This window comes from Ranitomeya imitator, chromosome 1, assembly GCF_032444005.1.
Source record: "Ranitomeya imitator isolate aRanImi1 chromosome 1, aRanImi1.pri, whole genome shotgun sequence".
Lineage (NCBI taxonomy): Eukaryota > Metazoa > Chordata > Amphibia > Anura > Dendrobatidae > Ranitomeya > Ranitomeya imitator.
This window is the reverse complement of record NC_091282.1, coordinates 649,312,446-649,330,812: the sequence shown is the minus strand read 5'-3', so window position 1 is coordinate 649,330,812 and position 18,367 is coordinate 649,312,446. Positions and strand designations below refer to the sequence as shown.

At 43.6% G+C, this 18,367-nt stretch overlaps 1 protein-coding gene across 2 annotated transcripts in view; it reads right to left on the bottom strand.

The window, feature by feature from the left end:
* Positions 1–941: 941 nt before the first annotated feature.
* Positions 942–18,367, bottom strand: part of LOC138658000 (uncharacterized) — a 47,278-nt gene continuing 29,852 nt past the window's right edge. The window contains exons 3-6 of one of the 2 annotated variants that reach the window (XM_069745582.1): positions 13,812–14,117; positions 4,963–5,106; positions 3,193–3,227; positions 942–1,858 (exon numbers count right to left, since the gene is read on the bottom strand). In XM_069745582.1, the coding sequence (XP_069601683.1) occupies positions 1,832–1,858; positions 3,193–3,227; positions 4,963–5,106; positions 13,812–14,117 (512 nt within the window). In that variant the 3' untranslated portion in view covers positions 942–1,831. The remainder of the gene's footprint in view (positions 1,859–3,192; positions 3,228–4,962; positions 5,107–13,811; positions 14,118–18,367) is intronic. The other variant, XM_069745583.1, reaches the window with a different exon arrangement.

Sequence of the window (18,367 nt, the reverse complement as noted above, 5' to 3'; positions counted from 1 at the left end):
CCTATTGGAAACATACGACTCGAGCTATCCAGTCCTGAATTTTAAAAAATGATGAGTAATAAAAGTAGTAATAGTCACCTTATAAAAAACCCTGTTGCTTCCACCCCAATATTGCCCTTTTTTTCCACAAGTCTACGTACTTCCTCTTCTGTTGGATGGACATGTGACCATGGCAGCCAATCGCTGACCACAGCAATGATGCCTCTGGATGGATCAGTAATATATTGAGAAATGTACAGAGCAAAACGCCAACACTCACCGGTCCAGGTGTGGTTCAAATCCTTTATTGAAGCATTAAAACAAAGCCGTCTTGTTCACAGCCCGGGATGGTGGAACAGGGAAGGAGGTGAGCAGGATGTGACGACGGACGTTTCACGCCTATGTCAGCGCTTCCACGGGACCCATGGAAGTGCTGACGTAGGCGTGAAACGGCCGTCATCACATCCTGCTCACCTCCTTCCCTGTTCCACCATCCCGGGCCATGAACCCGTGGGACCTGTGGAAGCGCTGACGTAGGCGTGAAACGGCCGTCGTCACATCCTGCTCACCTCCTTCCCTGTTCCACCATCCTGGGCCATGAACAAGACGGATTTGTTTTAATGCTTCAATAAAGGATTTGAACCACACCGGGATCGGTGAGTGTTGCCGTTTTGCTCTGTACATTTCTTGATTGCACACTTGTTTCTTCTGAGCACATCTACCTGGTGATCAGGCTCCTGTCCATACATCCGGACCGATGGATTGCAGTCAGCCTTTGATCCGTTAACAGCTGTGCGGCTTTGCTTTTTTCTACTTTGGACATCAGTAATATATTGGCCTGGTGATTGGATGCAGAAGTCACATTAATTAGCAAGAAAGTACACAAACTGGCTGGGGACCCAGACTGTGTTGTAATTGTAGCAATAGGAAATCGGCAAAGTAAATATACATTTTTTTTTTTTAGTTGCTGTTCGACCCCATTAATGCATATCATCTGGGCAATATTACAAGTAAAATTAGAGGTATGACTTTAAAAGCCATTAGACCAGTAATAAAAATGATGCCTATGTTATAACAATCTGATGTTCTAAAGCTGGGAAATCAAGGTTTGATTACACATGTTAATTAGAGTTTAATTTAGGGCTTTTCAGTGCACTTGCCTTCTTAATTACTAGACTCCTGGTACTACCTTTTTCTCGTTGATTAGCAGGTCCATCCTTTGCTACATAAGGCATTTAGTCAGCCAAGGGTGGAGTTGCAGATTGATTTCTGAGCACTAGCACATTGGATCATTACAAAACGTATGGTAGGGACTAGCCGGCACTGGAAGTGACTGGGAAGAGTGAAGCAATGAGTGGCGCAGATTTGGGTGACATAGAAGGCCAGTAGAGGACCCATTGAGAGTTGTGGTGAAAGGGGCTAGTTGAGTATGATATTTTATTGTTTTAACCCTTTTCAGGTCCATATCAATACATCAAAATGGTGGCTAAGTGGCCTAACTTTTTACTGGATTTGTATTAATCAATTTTCCCAATATTTGAGTTTACTCAAATTTGCTACTTTTGAAAAATTTGAATTGAATTCAATGAATTTATAATCCATTTGTTCATCCTTATTTCAGTTTCAAACCTTAAATTAAAATATTCAAATGTTAAGCAATTATAGAGAGCATGAGTGACGTAATAGAAAAGAATGTAGCAGATCCTTTAGAAAAAACACAGCTAAAAGTATGGTACATTAGAGAAGTTGAATAAGGTGAGGAATTGTTAAGCAGAACACTGGGAAAACAAAGTCTGAATACAAGTAGATAGAGCTCGATGAGCACAAAATAGTAAAATCTTGGAAGGATGGATTATGATTTTACTGCAGCATATGTCACCTGAAAAAAATTACAGAAAAAGAAAATTAATAATAAAATTAATAATGATAACAAATAAACATTATAAGGATGTCTACAGTCTAGTGGCGGACATATTGCATGTGCTCAGTCACAGAACAAGTGGAATTAGACATAACGATCGCTGTAGCAGACGTTGCGACTGGAATAGGGCCAATGTGGGAAGGAAGTCGCCAATGCCAGCTTCTATTTCAGCTGAATGTGCTTCTGAGGAGGCACATTCAGCTGAAGTGTATTGCTGGGCAGGGACACGCCAACTGCCTGCAATGCAAAACAGGCTGCCAATCAGAGGCAGACAGCTGACGATGGCATGCCAATCACTAGTGGTGCATTACAGTAACTGGCACACTGAAGAAAACACCACACGTAGGAATAGCGGAAAGTAAGCAAATTGTATATGTTTAAACATTTTATTGGAAAAGAGCAGCACAATATTATACCAGGATATTGGATGGAGAGAATTATACAAGAAAGGGGCCATTATTGGGCAAGGAAGTGGTTCAAGAAGATGAGCTTTATACAAGTAAGGGATCCTAGGATGGACAACATTATGCAAAAAAAGGGCCCAGGATGGGGAGCGTTATGCAATGAAGGGACACAGGATGGGTAGTATTATACAAGAAAAGGGACCAGGGTTGGGGGGCATTATATCAGGATGTGGGTCATTAGACCAGGAAGTAGACCAGGATAGAGTACCTTACACCAAAAAGGGCCCCACAATTGGGGCTATTATACCAGAATGGGACTCTAGATGGGTGCTCTACACCAGGAAGGGGGCAAGGATGACAGCCATTATTACAGGATTGAGGCTATGTCGATAGGGGGATATTATAAAAAAAACAGCCAGGACTGGGGACATTATTACTTGGGGGGGTGAACATGCATGTCATTGTAGGATCTAGAATGTTACAAAGGCCCATACATTCGACCAACATGCAGGCCCAGGTCCAAATTTTACATCGGCCACCATTGCATTCTAGCTATGCCACTAAAAGAAACTCTTTATGTTTGTAGATGCAGATTATCTGCACAGTACAGAAAGGAGATAGGATTTGCCATATAAGCAAGGCCAGACAGGGGACTGTGGATGTGTTACAGGTGAGCGGCAAGATATTATTATTTTTTTATGTTACTTTCATTATGATTTAATGTCTCCAGAGACAAAAAGAAGGAACATTCCATTTGCAACAATTAAATTCAGGGTCAAATTCAAGCGAGCTGCCAAATTTGAATTCACTCATCACTAGTAACGTTCCCTTCTAACATTAATCTAATCTAATAGTTTAATGTTGGCACTAATGTATTCTCATACTCACCGACTCATCTTCAGGTTTAAATCGCACATGACGTTCTAGAAAACAAAAAAATGTGTATGATTAATTTCTATTTAGGCCACTCTTACAGTCGATCACTGTTCTTTGGGCATCATAGTTACTACTATGGCAGGGAAGTTATGGTGCTTTTGCTAAAATAGGGCACTGTAGTTGTCACTGCTTATGGGTGACACAATGTTTTTCACTGCTTTAAGGCACTACTATGGAAGCACTCTGGCAGTTACAATTTCATTTTAAGCATGCACAATGGCTCAGTGGTTAGCACTAGGATTGAGCGACCTTTGCTTTTATAGGATCGGGTCGGTTTCACGAAACCCGACTTTTTCAAAAGTCGGGTCGAGTGAAATCGGCCGATCCTATAAAAAAGTCGGGGTCGGGGTCGGCCGAAACGCGAAACCCAATGCAGTGCATTGGGTTTCCATGGTTCCCAGGGTCTGAAGGAGCGGAAACTCTCCTTCAGGCCCTGCGATCCATATTTTAGTGTAAAATAAAGAATTAAAATAAAAAATATCGCAATACTTACCCTCTGACGCGCCCTGGTACTAACCGGCAGCCTTTCTTCCTTAGAATCAGCCTTCCAAGACCTTGCGGTGACGTCGCGGCTTCTGATTGGCCGCGCGGCGGTCACATGGGCGGCCGCGCGACCAATCACAAGCCGCGACGTCACCTCGACGTCACCGAAGGTCCTTCCTAAGAATCAGCGCTTCCAGGACCTTCGGTGACGTCGCGGTGACGTCGCGGCTTGTGATTGGTCGCGCGGCCGCCCATGTGACCGCCGCGCGACCAATCAGAAGCCGCGACGTCACCGCAAGGTCTTGGAAGGCTGATTCTAAGGAAGAAAGGCTGCCGGTTAGTACCAGGGCGCGTCAGAGGGTAAGTATTGCGATATTTTTTATTTTAATTCTTTATTTTACACTTAAATCTGAATTCCGATACCAATTCCCGATATCTTAAACATATCGGGAATCGGTATCGGAATTCCGATTCCAGATTCAAAAGATCGCCGACTTCATGGAACCCGACCTTGCCAAAAGTCGGCGACTTTTGAAATATTTCGACCCGTTTCGCTCAACCCTGGTTAGCACTGCAGCCTTGCAGCACTGGAGTCCTGGGTTCGAATCCCACCAAGGAAAACATCTGCAAGGAGTTTGTATGTTCTCCCCATGTTTGCGTGGGTTTCCTCCCACATTCCAAAGACATACTGATAGGAAATTTAGATTTTGAGCCCCATCGAGGACAGCAATGATAATGTGTGCAAATAATAAAGCACTGTGGAATATGGTAGCGCCATATAAAAATAAAGATTATTATTATTATTAAGCAACTTTAAGAAGCACTCTGAGCAAAACCATCAAAGTGCCAAGTGCTGGAAATAAGAGGAGCTTCATGTCTCCCCTTTAATTTGTTACCTCCACAGAGACTCCCGAGAGTCCAACATTAATTGGTTTAGTCCGAGGGTGTTCCACTGATGGTACCCCCAACAATCAGCTGAGGAAAGCTGACAGCAAGTGATCATTTTCCCTGCAGCACACTGCCGGAAAGATGAAGTTATGGATTTGCCCTTTTCTCCAGAGCAAGAGACACTCTGTGTAGCTGCACGCAATCTCTGGCTTAAAAAATGAAGGCTCTAAAGGGTGGACCCCCTCAGAATTCTCTACAAGGATGTATGGAAACAGATTTAAAACCTGACTGGGACATAGTTAGAAGACATTTATTTAAACAGTTTTCGGCCCACATTTTTGGAAAACATACCAGAGTGAGTTTCTTGGCGAGGAGTATCTTTTGACAAAGTTCTTCGTCGGATGGCAAGAATAATCTGATGTATAAGGATGATGCTGATGATAATGGGTATTCCCACATACAGCACAATATAGCACTGCATGTTAGATGACTGACCTAAACCAAAAAGAAAAAAAAATTGAGAAGAGCTTTCAGTGGTCAATTAACTTTACACTTTAGATATTTATCATCACCACGTTTCTTGATGTTCCTCTAGAACTCATAAGTAGAGATGAGCGAATAATTCATTATTCTGTTCGGGTTACTTTCATCGAATATGCAAATATTTGCCGATTAATTTAGCAAATATTCACCGAACATTACCGAACACCATTATAGTAAATGGGAGGCAAAAACAAACTCATGCACAACACCTTAGAATGGCCCCAAATGCTGCCAAAACACATCACATGAGGGACACACACCAGGAAAGTGGCCTCAATTCACCCACAGTACAAATTGCAGCATAGAACTGCAACAATCAGTCAGGCATGAGGTATCGGGCTCTGGGAACCCATTTACAGCTTTCCACTGAATGTCATAGTAAGACGAGGTGGGTGAGGGATCGGTGTAGGGCCCCTTTGCTGGGAGCCCTGATAACACATGCAACACCTCTACCTGCTTTCATGCTGAGCCACACTCAGGTGGCACAAATATCAGTTTTCTAGACTACTATTGTCAAAAAAATGTAAAGATAGTAACACAGGTAGTTGAGTGCAAGGAAGTGGAGGCCTGATGGTCTCGGAGGCCTACTGCTACAGGCAACACACATGAAGGAGACCTAACAAGGAGTGTTCACATTTCCAAAAATTATTGGCAGACACCACAAAAGTGGCATTAATTTCACCACAGTAGAAATAGTAGAATAGGGATTGACAGGTTTTCACTATACCCAATTCAGCAGATGGACACCCAGTGAGGAGTGTCCACATTTCCAAAAATTATTGGCAGACACCACCAAAGTGGCATCAATTTTACCGCAGTAGAAATAGTATAATAGGGACCGACAGGTCTTTCACTACACCCACCCCAGCAGATGGACACCCTACCAGGAGTGTTCACATTTAAAGAAATGAGGGCATTACACCATAGAAGTGACATCAATTTCACCACAGTAGAAATAGTACATTAGGGACCAACAGGTCTTTCACTACATCCAACCCAGCAGATGGACACCCAACCAGGAGTGTTCACATTTCCAAAAATTATTGGCATACACCACCAAAGTGGCATCAATTTCAACACAGTAGAAATAGTGTAATAGGGACAGACAGGTCTTTCACTACACACAATCCAGCAGATGAACACCCAGCTTGGAGTGTTCACATTTTAAAAAATGAGGGCCTGACACCACCGAAGTGGAATAACTTTCACAAGAATAGAAATGGTATAATTGGGATTGACACGTCTTCCTCTACAGCTAACTCAGCAGATGGAGACCAACCATGACTGTTCTCATTTCCACAAATTTGTGCTAACATCATCAACAGCAGCCACAGAAGCAACACTAAAGATATCACAGAGTGCAGTTAAATGACATTAATGCATCACACTAAAAAATGCAATATCACCTAGCCTGTACAGTCTGTGATTGGGTGCAAAATTCCTTGGAGATCCATGACTTGTTCATCTTAATGAAATTTAGGCAGTCAACACTTTCGGGGGACAACAGTATGTGCTTATCTGCCAGGACACCACCAGCAGCACTGAAGACACGTTCTGAGAGAAAACTAGCTGCCGGGCACGATTAAACCTCTAAGGGATGTGAGGCAAGCTCAGACCACTCCTCCATTTTGGAAAACCAAACTGTGAAAGAATCCAAACCCTCCCTGATGGTATTGATATGTAGTTTTAGATACTCCTGCACCATCCTCTCCATTCGTTCACCACGTGTAATACTCGGTCTCTGTTGTGCTGGTGCACGAGTTGGTCTAAAAAAAGTGAGAAAGGACTCACAGAAATAGCTTCTTCCCCTTCCAGCACTGCTGCTGCTAATGCTTTTGCGTTGACGAATTGACGGGCCGGAGGTTGGAAGTCTACAGCTGCTATGCAAACTGTGTGCTTCACTGCTGTCTTGGGGAAAAGATCTCTTAAGATTGTATAAAAGCGTGTTTCAATGCCCAGCATTCACTGGTCCATTTCTAGGCAGGGAATTATCTGGCAAAATTTGGTTTTATAACGTGGGTCTAATAAACCCAGTAGCCAGCATTATTACTAATCATTACTATATGGGGATCATGTTGCAGATACTGCAGCAGGAAAGCACTTATATTTCTGGCTCTACCATGAGGTCCGAGCCCATGCTGTGTTAATGGCTGGGTTACAATGAAGCTCTTTTCCTTCATCCCCTCCTGCCAACCCCGAAAAACAGAGAGGGGAGAATTATCCTTTTCATTCGACAGTTGCTCGCCCGTCACCTCTTCCTCCTCCATTTGTTCCTCGGATCTTGCACCTTTGATAACAGTTTGTCTGTTATCATCACCAGATCCCCTCGATCGCAGTACTCCACCCTCCCTTGGCACCTTCCTGTATGATGACAGTCTTGAATTTCCAGCCAATGTTATCCCTTCTGCAGCCTCCTCTGCTTCTTCCTCTTCTTACGGGATCACCATCTCCTCCTGCAGGCTACTCAAAGTATGCTCCAGCATATAAAGTGCCTTGCAAAAGTATTCGGCCCCCTGGAACTTTTCAACCTTTTCCCACATATCATGCTTCAAACATAAAGATACCAAATGTAAATTTTTGGTGAAGAATCAACAATAAGTGGAACACAATTGTGAAGTTGAATGAAATTCATTGGTTATTTTAAATTCTTGTGGAAATTCAAAAACTGAAAAGTGGGGAAAGGTTGAAAAATTCCAGGGGGCCGAATACTTTCGCAAGGCACTGTAAATGACCGGAATAGTGATGCTGATGACGGCAGCGTCAGCGCTATCCAACTTAGTAGCCATTTCAAAACTTTGCAGAAGAGTGCAGAGGTCCTTAATGTGTGCCCACTCTGTAAATGTGATATACTGCGTTGGCCCAGGCTATGCGACAAGACATACTGCGTCAGGGTTCGTTGCTGCTGCCATAGTTGCTGCAACATGTGCAGAGTGGAATTTCATTGTGTCGGCACATCGCATATCAACCTGTTAACTGGCATGGACAAAGACCTCTGTATTGATGCAAGTCGATGAGCAGAGGAGTGGGACCGGCGGATATGAGCAAACATCTTACATGCTTTCTGGAGCAGGTCACCCAGGCCAGGATAGTGGATGAGAAAACGCTGCACCACCAGGTTAAGGACATGAGCCATACAAGGCACATGTGTGAGCTTGCCTCACCGTAGGGCCGCCACAAGGTTTGCATCATTATCGGACACTGCCTTCCCTTGATGCAGGTACAGTGGATACAGCCAAATTCAAATTCAGCCTTGAGAGTTGTCCAAAATTCTTCAGATGTATGACTGCAATCTCGATGGCATGTCAATTTTAAGACTGCCTGATCATATTGAGCCCTGGCTTCGCAGTACGGAGGTGGTGGGCATTGGCTATGCACTGTTGGAACGAGTGTCTCCTGAAGGCAGAGGTTGAGGTCGCAGATGGAGGCCCTAGAGGAGATAGAGGAGGCAGAAGCAGGGGAGGAAGTGTTAAATGTAGAGGTTTGGCCTGCAAGCTTTGGGGATTCCAAGACTTGTGGAGCAGCACTTGTCCCCACAGCCACCAGAGTCACCCAGTGCCAAGTCAACGAGATGTAACACCCTTGGCCATACTTACTCGTCCAAGTGTCTGTGGTTAAATGCACCTTGGCCGACAGAGTTTTTGTCAAGGAACATGTAATGTTGTCTAATACATGCTGGTTGTCACGTCTTCATATACTTACCTGTCAGGCCGGCGCGCACCCGAAAGTGTCCCTCGCTGTTTTCCGCCCAGGTTCTTGGGGTCGCGGCGTTTCAGCGGCTCACGCATGCGAAGATATGCTTCTTCCGCTGCTAAGGTTTCTGGGAGGTTGTGACCCGGTGGTTGTGCCCCAACATGGCGGCGCCCATTGGGTATTTCAGTCCGGCGTCTACTCAGGTAAGACACCTGTGTATCTTGTGCGGTCACGTTAGCATTCTTGCTGGCACTTTTCCTCATACCCAGGCTCCCTGTCTCAGTTGTGTCTGCTTAGACTCTGCCATGCCTTTTTTGTTTCTCAGTCGTTCCTGTCCTGTGTCTCTGCCTTGTTTGTCCCTGTGTCCCAGCTGTGCCTGCCCAGTGTCTAATCTTGTTGGTCACCTCCGCCCATACCGGCCAGTCATTACTATTTTCATTTTCCCTTCTTGCAGCATCGTGCCGCTGTCGTCTTCGACACTCCTGGTTCCACCTGTCTTCCATATTCCCCTGTTTCTAGTTGTTCTCCATTGCCTATCCACACCGTCCATACTCCAGTTTCTCCTCTTCCTTGTCCAGCCCTTAGTCTCCCCTTTGGCTCTGGCAGTTGTAGTTACATCCCCCTTAGGTCTGTTCCAAACACTCCCTGTAGCTCTGTAGTCTCGACCCAGAGGGTCCTCTTTGGGGTTTTTTCCCCTGAACTCTAATACTAGTGTAGCGCAGGCACAGCCTTCTTCGAAAAATAATGGCAACTGGGTAATTGATACAGGGGGACTGCAATGACCATCAGCTTTTGGAAACCATCGATATCCATCAGATGGAAAGGCAGCATTTCCGTGGGTGGCCAACAAATTGGAGATGGTGAAGTTCAACCTCTTAGCTTTGTCATGCGTAGGAGGAAACAATCTTTTCTGTGACCACAATGGAAAAATCGTAGGCTGGCTGCAGTTCTGTGAAAAGGTGGAATATGGTGAACTGGACAAACTGTTGGACAGTGAGACAGGTGCAGCCGGAGATGTCACTGTGGATTGAGAAACTTGGGGTGTGATCGTTCCAAAACAGCAGGCATGTCCGCTTTCGTTACAGCTAAAGGCATCCTCTCAGTCAGCATGACTCGATCGTGTAAAGAACCCGAGGTTCTACAGTCAAAGACCTGCGTCTCAATAGTTGTCATGGTAAAAGAGGAGGAGGAAGCAGCAGATGCGATTGATGGGGCGGCTGATGGTGGTTGATGTCCACTGGTCCCCATTTTTGCACAGTGGGATTCCCACACTAAAGCATATTGATTGCGCATGTGAAGGTTCATGCATACAGTAGTCAAATTATTGCAGTTTTTACTTCGACTCAGTTTTTTTTTTGCAAAGCTCGCAGGTTACGTGAGTTGGCTCATCCTTTGCAGTGTCAAAAGAGGCCCAGGCTCCGCAACCCTTGCCACCCTTTCAAGCTGCAGACCCACGGACTATGCTGGTCACAGGCACAGTTGTGGCTAAGGATGCATTGCTAATCGTGGCTGCATCACTACGTGTCTGCGTGTCTGGATGGTAAATTTAAATAGAAAAAAATGGTGTGCACTCAGGTCAGGGACAGATGAGGTGCTGGTAAACCGACCATGTGGTCCAATCAATAGTAGAGAAAATTACCGCACACTCGATACTGATATAGTGCTGAAATGGGTCTATGCCAATTTTATTCAGAACAATAATACAAAAAATAATAATAGCCACATATGTAGAGGTAGACAGCAGGCTTTTCCACATTTAGCTACTGAAGTAATATCATTTAGAACAGAGGTGTCAAACTGCATTCCTCGAGGGCCGCAAACAGGTCATGTTTTCAGGATTTCCTTGTATTGCACAGGTGATAATTTAATCGCCTGCACAGAATGATTCCAGCACCTTGTGCAATGCAAAGGAAATCTTGAAAACATGCATGGTCTGAGGCCCTCGAGGAATGCAGTTTGACACCTATGATTTAGAATGCTATACTCATGCATGGAGCACAATAGAAGCTGTTGTAGGACATGTGCCCTGGTGGCTTTATCTGAGAACCTCAGTAATGCCCCCCCCCCAAAAAAAAAAAATCCAGAAGGTAAATTTTACAGCCACACTGGACACTATCTAGCTACACTAACTGACTGATAACTAACCGCCTAACTAAATAGCTGAAATCTTGATGCAAACAGTGCCAGTGTCAGGAGCAGCTTCTCTCCGCTGAATCAGTGACAAAATGGTGCTTGCACAACATGTCTGCTATTTATATGGTAAGGGACATACATACATGTGCATACATAAAGTTAGGGGGAAAAAATGACTGCTGTGCTGTGCTTCCAAGAATGCCGCACCTCTGAGCTCTGCAAACCCCCTCCCCTCATCAAACACGGGCCAAACACTCATGATTAGGGTTGAGCAAAAAGGGTCGGCCAGATTCAGAAGTCGCCGACTTTTGGCAAAGTCGGGTTTCATGAAACCCGACCCGACCCCTGTGTGGGGTCAGCCATGAGGTCAAGCGATCTTCTGATCTGGAATCGGAATTCCGATACCGAGTTCCGATATGTTTAAGATATCGGGAATCGGTATCGGAATTCATATTTAAGTGTAAAATAAAGAATAAAAATAAAAAAATATTGATATACTCACCCTCGGACGCGCCCTGGTTCTCACCGGCAGCCTTCCTTCCTAAGAATGAGCACCTGAAGGGCCTTCGATGATGTCGCGGCTTGTGATTGGTCGCGTGAGCGGTCACATGGGCGGTCACGCGACCAATCACAAGCCGCGACGTCATCTAAGGTCCTTCAGGCGCTAATTCTTAGGAAGGAAGCGTCCGAGGGCGCGTCCGAGGGTGATTATATTCCTAATAGGTATATACTCACCCTCGGACGCGCCCTGGTTCTAACCCGCAGCCTTCATTCCTAAGAATCAGCGCCTGAAGGACCTTAGATGACGTTGTGGCTTGTGATTGGTCGCGTGACGCCCATGTAACCGCTCACGCGACCAATCACATTCTTAGGAAGGAAGGCTGCCGGTGAGAACCAGGGCGCGTCCGAGGGTGAGTATAGCAATATTTTTTATTTTTATTCTTTATTTTACACTTAAATATGGATCCCAGGGCCTGAAGGAGAGTTTCCTCTCCTTCAGACCCTGGGAACCATTAGAAACCCAATGCACTGCATTGGGTTTCGTGTTTCGGCCGACCCCGACCCCGACTTTTCTATAGGATCGGCCGATTTCACTCGACCCGACTTTTGGAAAAGTCGGGTTTCGTGAAACCCAACCCGATCCTATAAAAAGAAAAGTCGCTCAACCCTACTCATGATACACTACCATTATCGTTCCTATATTTTGGTGGCAACGCAAATATTTTCCCGCACTTTTACCGAATGTTACCGTTTTTTTACTGATTTTATAACATTTTGCTCGGATTTACGATTACTAATCCGAATGTGCCATATTCATGCCGAATTTATATTTGGCGATCGTTTTCCAAACATATTCGCTCATCTCTACTCATAAAGAAACCACCGGAGACTAGACGGAGGTGGACATGACTTGGGGATGGGTGGACTGAGAACTCCTGCAGCTTTTGTTTGTATTGCGGTGTAGATTCTAAACAAGAGTGATGTTGTTTTGAGAGGAAGGTTAGATGTTTGGTGTATTACTGTGAGGAGGGTGGGGCTTATATAGGGGAGGCAACTCAGGTTCTCCCTCTTTCTCTCATAGGATGGACAGGAGATAAAAAACATTACCCGCCCTCCCACCCTGTTTATAATCTCTGTCCTAAAACTTGGTTTCCCATGATTCCCTAGAGGTTTCCTCCACTTTGGTGTTCGTAATATTGCTTTATCATCTCAATAATTTAACCCACTCACCTCTTTAACTTACCCCTTCCCCCTACCTCCACTATTGCTTTTCTATGATTATACAGATTATACAGAGAGTTGGAAGGGAGAGTATCTAGGGGAAGTGAGGGTAAGCCACCACTGAGCAGGGGCGCCACTTTGGGTACAAGATTAGGGTGCCAACCTCCGCAGCAAGGTAGGAAAATTGATTAGGGATACCAGAGGGTGAGTTAGGTTAGTTCAGGCCCCGTCAGCAATCCCCAAAGTAATTAAACTTACTTTTCTCTGGATATCTGATATTTAATTATTCCTACAGAATACTTAATTTTGGTTATGTAAATGGTACTAAGGTAACAGGCTCCATAGGTTTGTTGGAAAATTGGATGATTGGCCTTACATTGGGGCACTCTGCTTGGGTTCCATTGTATTGATTCTCCCTAACACTTCCACTCCCCTACCTCTCCCTTAACACTTTTGCTCTTCATCGGTTACTGGTCACTCCTTCAGGGTTATTTAAAAAATAAAGGGACTAGTGTGGTATCTGAAGATTTGGGTTCTTAATGGCAATTGTCAATGGTCAGAGATTTCCAGGAAGAATCTAGGGGAAGTCATCAGAGGGGGGGGGGGGGGGATGCCATTTTGTGTTCAAGATAGGGTGCCAACTTCTGCAGCAAGGAAGGGGTGAACTAAGGAGAATCAGGATTACCTATGACTTATCATGGTTTGCCCTCACACCATTTACTGTTTTTGACTTATTTCCTGGTAGGTTGTTATTAGCTTTCATTTGCTGTGGTTTAAACAGTTTAAAATAAAAGGTATATTTTAAAAGTATTAGATTTTTGTGAGCCCTCTGGTTACTATAACCTTATTATCGATACTTAGTTTTTTTCCTTGATTCTACCATAGGTATCGATTTGATAGCCATAAAGGTCTGATTAATAATAATAATCTTTATTTATATAACGCCAACATATTCCACAGCGCTTTACAGCTTAACAGTTTCAAACACAACAGTCATAAGTAATAACATAACAATAGAATAATTAAAGCAAAATAAGATGACCCTGCTCGTGAGAGCAATCGATGTTTGGTGGATGTTCCAGCTTTTAGCCCCACCTATTTTTTTTCCTTACCATCATTAGATACTGTGGGGAAATTTAAGGAGATCCTTTCATTGTTAGTAGACTCCTTTATGTGACAAGTAATTACTGGATAATGCTGAGACTGAGATTTAGACATGACAAATAAGCTTCGTAAACTCCCATCTGGATCGAGAGTTGTCCACCCAAATTGTTCTGTCTCATTCAAGGTCCATTTAATCACACCCCAATTCGTTGTCCAGTTGAAAGAAATGCACAGCAAGACAATTGATTCTGGATTTTTTGGATGCTCTTCTACTGATGACAGTATTGACAAAGTAGGTTTCCCTGGATTAGTTTCTGAAACAGAAGATAAAAATTATTCAAGGATAGTGTTCCTAAAATGTCTCCTTCATTTTTAATTTTGCGGGACACCCTGAGCTAACATAAAACTCATGGTTCCCAAAGTCTGCACCACAACTTCCAACTATCATATCTTCTTATATGACTGAAGGGTCTCCAAATGACCTAAGTTACCAGATGCAACTTCTACCTCTGAACCCCTATAATTATGTCCTTGTAGATTGCCCAACGACAATGTGATCACTTTGATTTCAACATTTTTACCAAGGAATCAATTTAGCTTGGTATCCCTACACTACAACACAACATAACATATAGCTCTGGAAAAAATTAAGAGACCACTGCAAAATATTCAGTTTGTCTGATTTTTCTCTTTATAGGTATATTTTTGAGTAAAATGTAAATTGTTCTATTAGTCTATAAACTTCTGACAACATATCTCCAAATTTCCAAGCAATAAATTTTGTATTTTTTTCCTGACAAAGAAAAATAGTAAAAATTAAAAAAGAAAACAAAACAGTGCTTTCAGATCTTAAATAATGCAAAGAAAACAAGTTCATAATCACTTAGAAACAACAATACTAATGTTTTAACTCAGGAAGAGTTCAGAAATCAATATTCTGTGGAATAACCATGATTTTTAATCACAGCGTTCATGCGTCTTGGCATGCTTTCCACCAGTCTTTCACACTACTTCTGGTGCAAAAATGTAATCAGTTCTTCTTTGTTTGATGGCTTGTGACTATCCATCATCCTCTGGATTACATTCCAGAGGTTTTCAATGGGGTTCCGGTCTGGAGATTGGGCTGGCCATGAAAGGGTTTTGATGTGGTGGTCTCTTAATTTTTGCCAGAGCTGTATATAACCCTGTATATGCTGTCATAGAAGGAACATTGATTTGTAGCTTAGCAGCCCAATCATAAACCACCTAGCCCTGCTAGCATTTGAAATTGGCTCTGTGATCTGTGGAAAGGGGCCAGGGCCGGACTGGCTATCTGTCAATTCTGGTAAATGCCAGAAGGGCCTGTCTGGTCATGGGCTGCCTTGTCTGCTATGTTGTTACCAGAATTGGTGTTCTCAAGAAACCCATACCGTTTAGAGTTGTGATGGAGCACAAAGTTGCTGACTCTGTTACCCCAGCAGGCCACGGGTGTCATTACAAATATTGGTCTTGTAGAAAATCTTCCTTTCCTCCATCCAGGGTAATATTAGTAATATATCCTATGGGGATGGGGACAACATGGGCCTGTGTGATTTCAAATGCTAGGACTGAATTTCAGCCCCAGTCTGTATCTAAAAGGGACTCTGGTGCCAAAATGGTATATAATAAAGCCTTCCCATAACAAAAGATAAGTGAACTGATTCACCGTGAATCAAATTTGTGTAGAATTTGTAGGAATTCAATGAATCCGACTAAATTGATATTTGCAGAAGTTTGCATCTGCCATAGAAGGATAACATATTTTCTGCCAAGGTTTTCCATAATGTTTTGAAGCTATCACATCACAAGGTACTATCATAGTCAGCATGAAAGCAGAGGGAGGGAATGAAGCAGCCACTTCATAGTTAATCTGAATAGATAGATGATGTCTCAGTTCACAAATTGGCCATAGAAGTGGGGAGAGAAAGCCTTAAAACACTGAAGAAACTGTACATATAGTATGACAGGACAGCAATTATGAAGTGTGTACAACAAAACAACATATTTCATCATACAGTTTTTTAGGGCTATTAAAGGATTTGAATACTCTAGAATGAATTTTGAATTTCCTAAATCTGGAAAATCTGGAGAATTTCCATTAAAAAAAGTGTTCATTTTTAGTCTTAAGATTTTCCATCTGGTGCTAGTAGTGACTCAACCACAGGGGCACATGGACATCTATGACATTGGCTAATCACAACATAAACCTGCCATTTATTGTGGGACAGAAACATTTCAAATCATTTTATTGAAGTCAGTGGACTGTCTATTAATTTTATGAGGCTACACTAGCATCTCCTAGAAGAAGAGCCATTCTTTTCAGTATCACTCCACTGTCCTGGTACTTATTGACATTATTATTACTGCATCGCGATTGTCGATGCAGAAAGGCTGTGTGCGCACGATCTCCGCAGAGTGTCAGCTGATTCTTACAGCTGACACCTGGCACTCAGTGATTGGAGCAGTCGTGCAAAACTCCTGGCACATTAACCCCCTAAATGCTGCGATCATGTTCGATCGAAGTATTTAAGGGGTTAAAGCGTCGTGAGCAGGCAGAGGCATGACAGCCCCTCTGCCCCTGGATCGGAGACCACGTGAGGTCAATAGAGCTAGGTCAACATCCAGGTCAATAGAGCTAGGAAAGTTGCTTGATCATGTGCAATGCATGATCACCAACTTTCTCTGTCAGCGCAGAACTAACAGTTTGCATAGTATGGGGATGCTGCTGCATGCCCATGCTATACAAGCGATCAGCTGTTAGGACTGGCGGAACGCACTGAGTAAATAGAGAGATAGTATAGGTGCGGGGCCCACAGTGCAGGAGTGGAACCTGCTGCTAGTAAATGGTGGCACTATATGACGGTACTACGGGTACCGTCACCCGGTCTGTATAGGAGCGAACTCTGTTGCCGGGATTAAACATAATGTTGTGCCCTGTTAGCATTCACAGAGGGCAGCAATTGGATACTAGTGGGATCCCTGCAACTCACCCCCACTAAGCTGGTGGTTGATCCCGCTCTGACCCTCGCTGGTTTTGAGCCAGCGCCTGAGGACGCCCTGAGTCAGATGCTGGGATCAAATGGAAGTTCCCACCCTACACTGACGGAATGTAAGGAGACGCTAAAGATAGCCGCAGAGAGTGCGTACAGTACAACAGCGGCAGTCACTGCAGGATAGACGCAGTATATTTTGTGCCTGGTGCTGGATGGCACTATCTGGCGCTAGACAGCTACAACACTCACGAGTAGAGTTGAGCGACTTTTCCTTTTTTCGGATCGAGTTGGGTGTTGCGAAACCCGACTTTGTCAAAAGTCGGGTCAGCTGAAATCAGCCGATTATTGCGAAAAGTCGGGGGCCGACTGAAACACGAGATCCAATGCAAGTCAATGGGGAATCAAAGTCGGCAGTGAGTGGAGGACAGGAAAATACCTAGAGTGCCCATTTTAATGCCAAAAACATCAATTCTTATACCAAGAAACAGAAAGATGATCGGCACAGAGCTTCACTATAGCGCAATTGGAGATTCGCTTAAACGATCTGTTTCAGAAGGACAGATGAGGTCTCCCTTGCTGTGAGCTGCGGGTGGTGCTATGCAATCGTCAGAGTTTTGTACAAGACCATATAATGAGAAGAAAAATGATGCAGCACTCACCCTTGCGCTTCTTCCAAGTGTGCTCTTTATTCAGCAAAACATACTATGCATAGTATGAACCGGCATACGCAGTGATCTGTGAGGGAGCGGACCGGACGACAGCTGTTTCGCGCTACGGCGCTTCTACAGGTCCATGCTAAAAACAGGTGATGTCGTTTCCTTTTTAAGGTTTTTTTTTTTTTTTTTTTTTTTGACTCACCTGATTCTATTAATTACAATTGTGCGAGTTAAAAACAATGAGATCTCTTATTACAGAATGAACATTTACAAGTATATTACAAAATGAACATTTACAAATGTATTATAAGAACACCACCATGTCAAGTTTGTCGTTAAGACCCCCTGGGCCCTGTGCGTTTGTTTGTAGGATCCATTTCGCTTCACGCTGCAGCAGTAGGCGGTCATTATTACCGCCGTTTTGTGAACATTTAACTATTTCCAAACCTGCAAACCGCAATTGATCTGGATCACTATTATGTGTCTCTGCCATATGTTCTACAAAACGCACGCGTCCCTTTCCTGTCCGAATTGAGTTATAATGCTCTCGTATTCGGACTGTGAGAGGTCTAATAGTCTTACCTATATAAAACCGTTGACACGGACAGAAAATTACGTAAACCAGAAATTTACTCTTGCAGGTTATGAAGTCTTTCACAAAATGCTCAATTATACCTATTTGCAAGGGGTTCTCAATTTTATGCAGATGGCATATGCTACAATTGCCGCATCTGTGGTTACCTTGCGGTATGGTTTTTGCTAACCAATTATTTGTTGGTGGTGATACTTTATTTTTTACAACAAGGTCTCCTATATTAATTGATCTTTTATATGAGAATAGAGGACATGTATCTGGGAGATTTCTAAAGTCCACGTCTTTCTGCAGCACATGCCAAT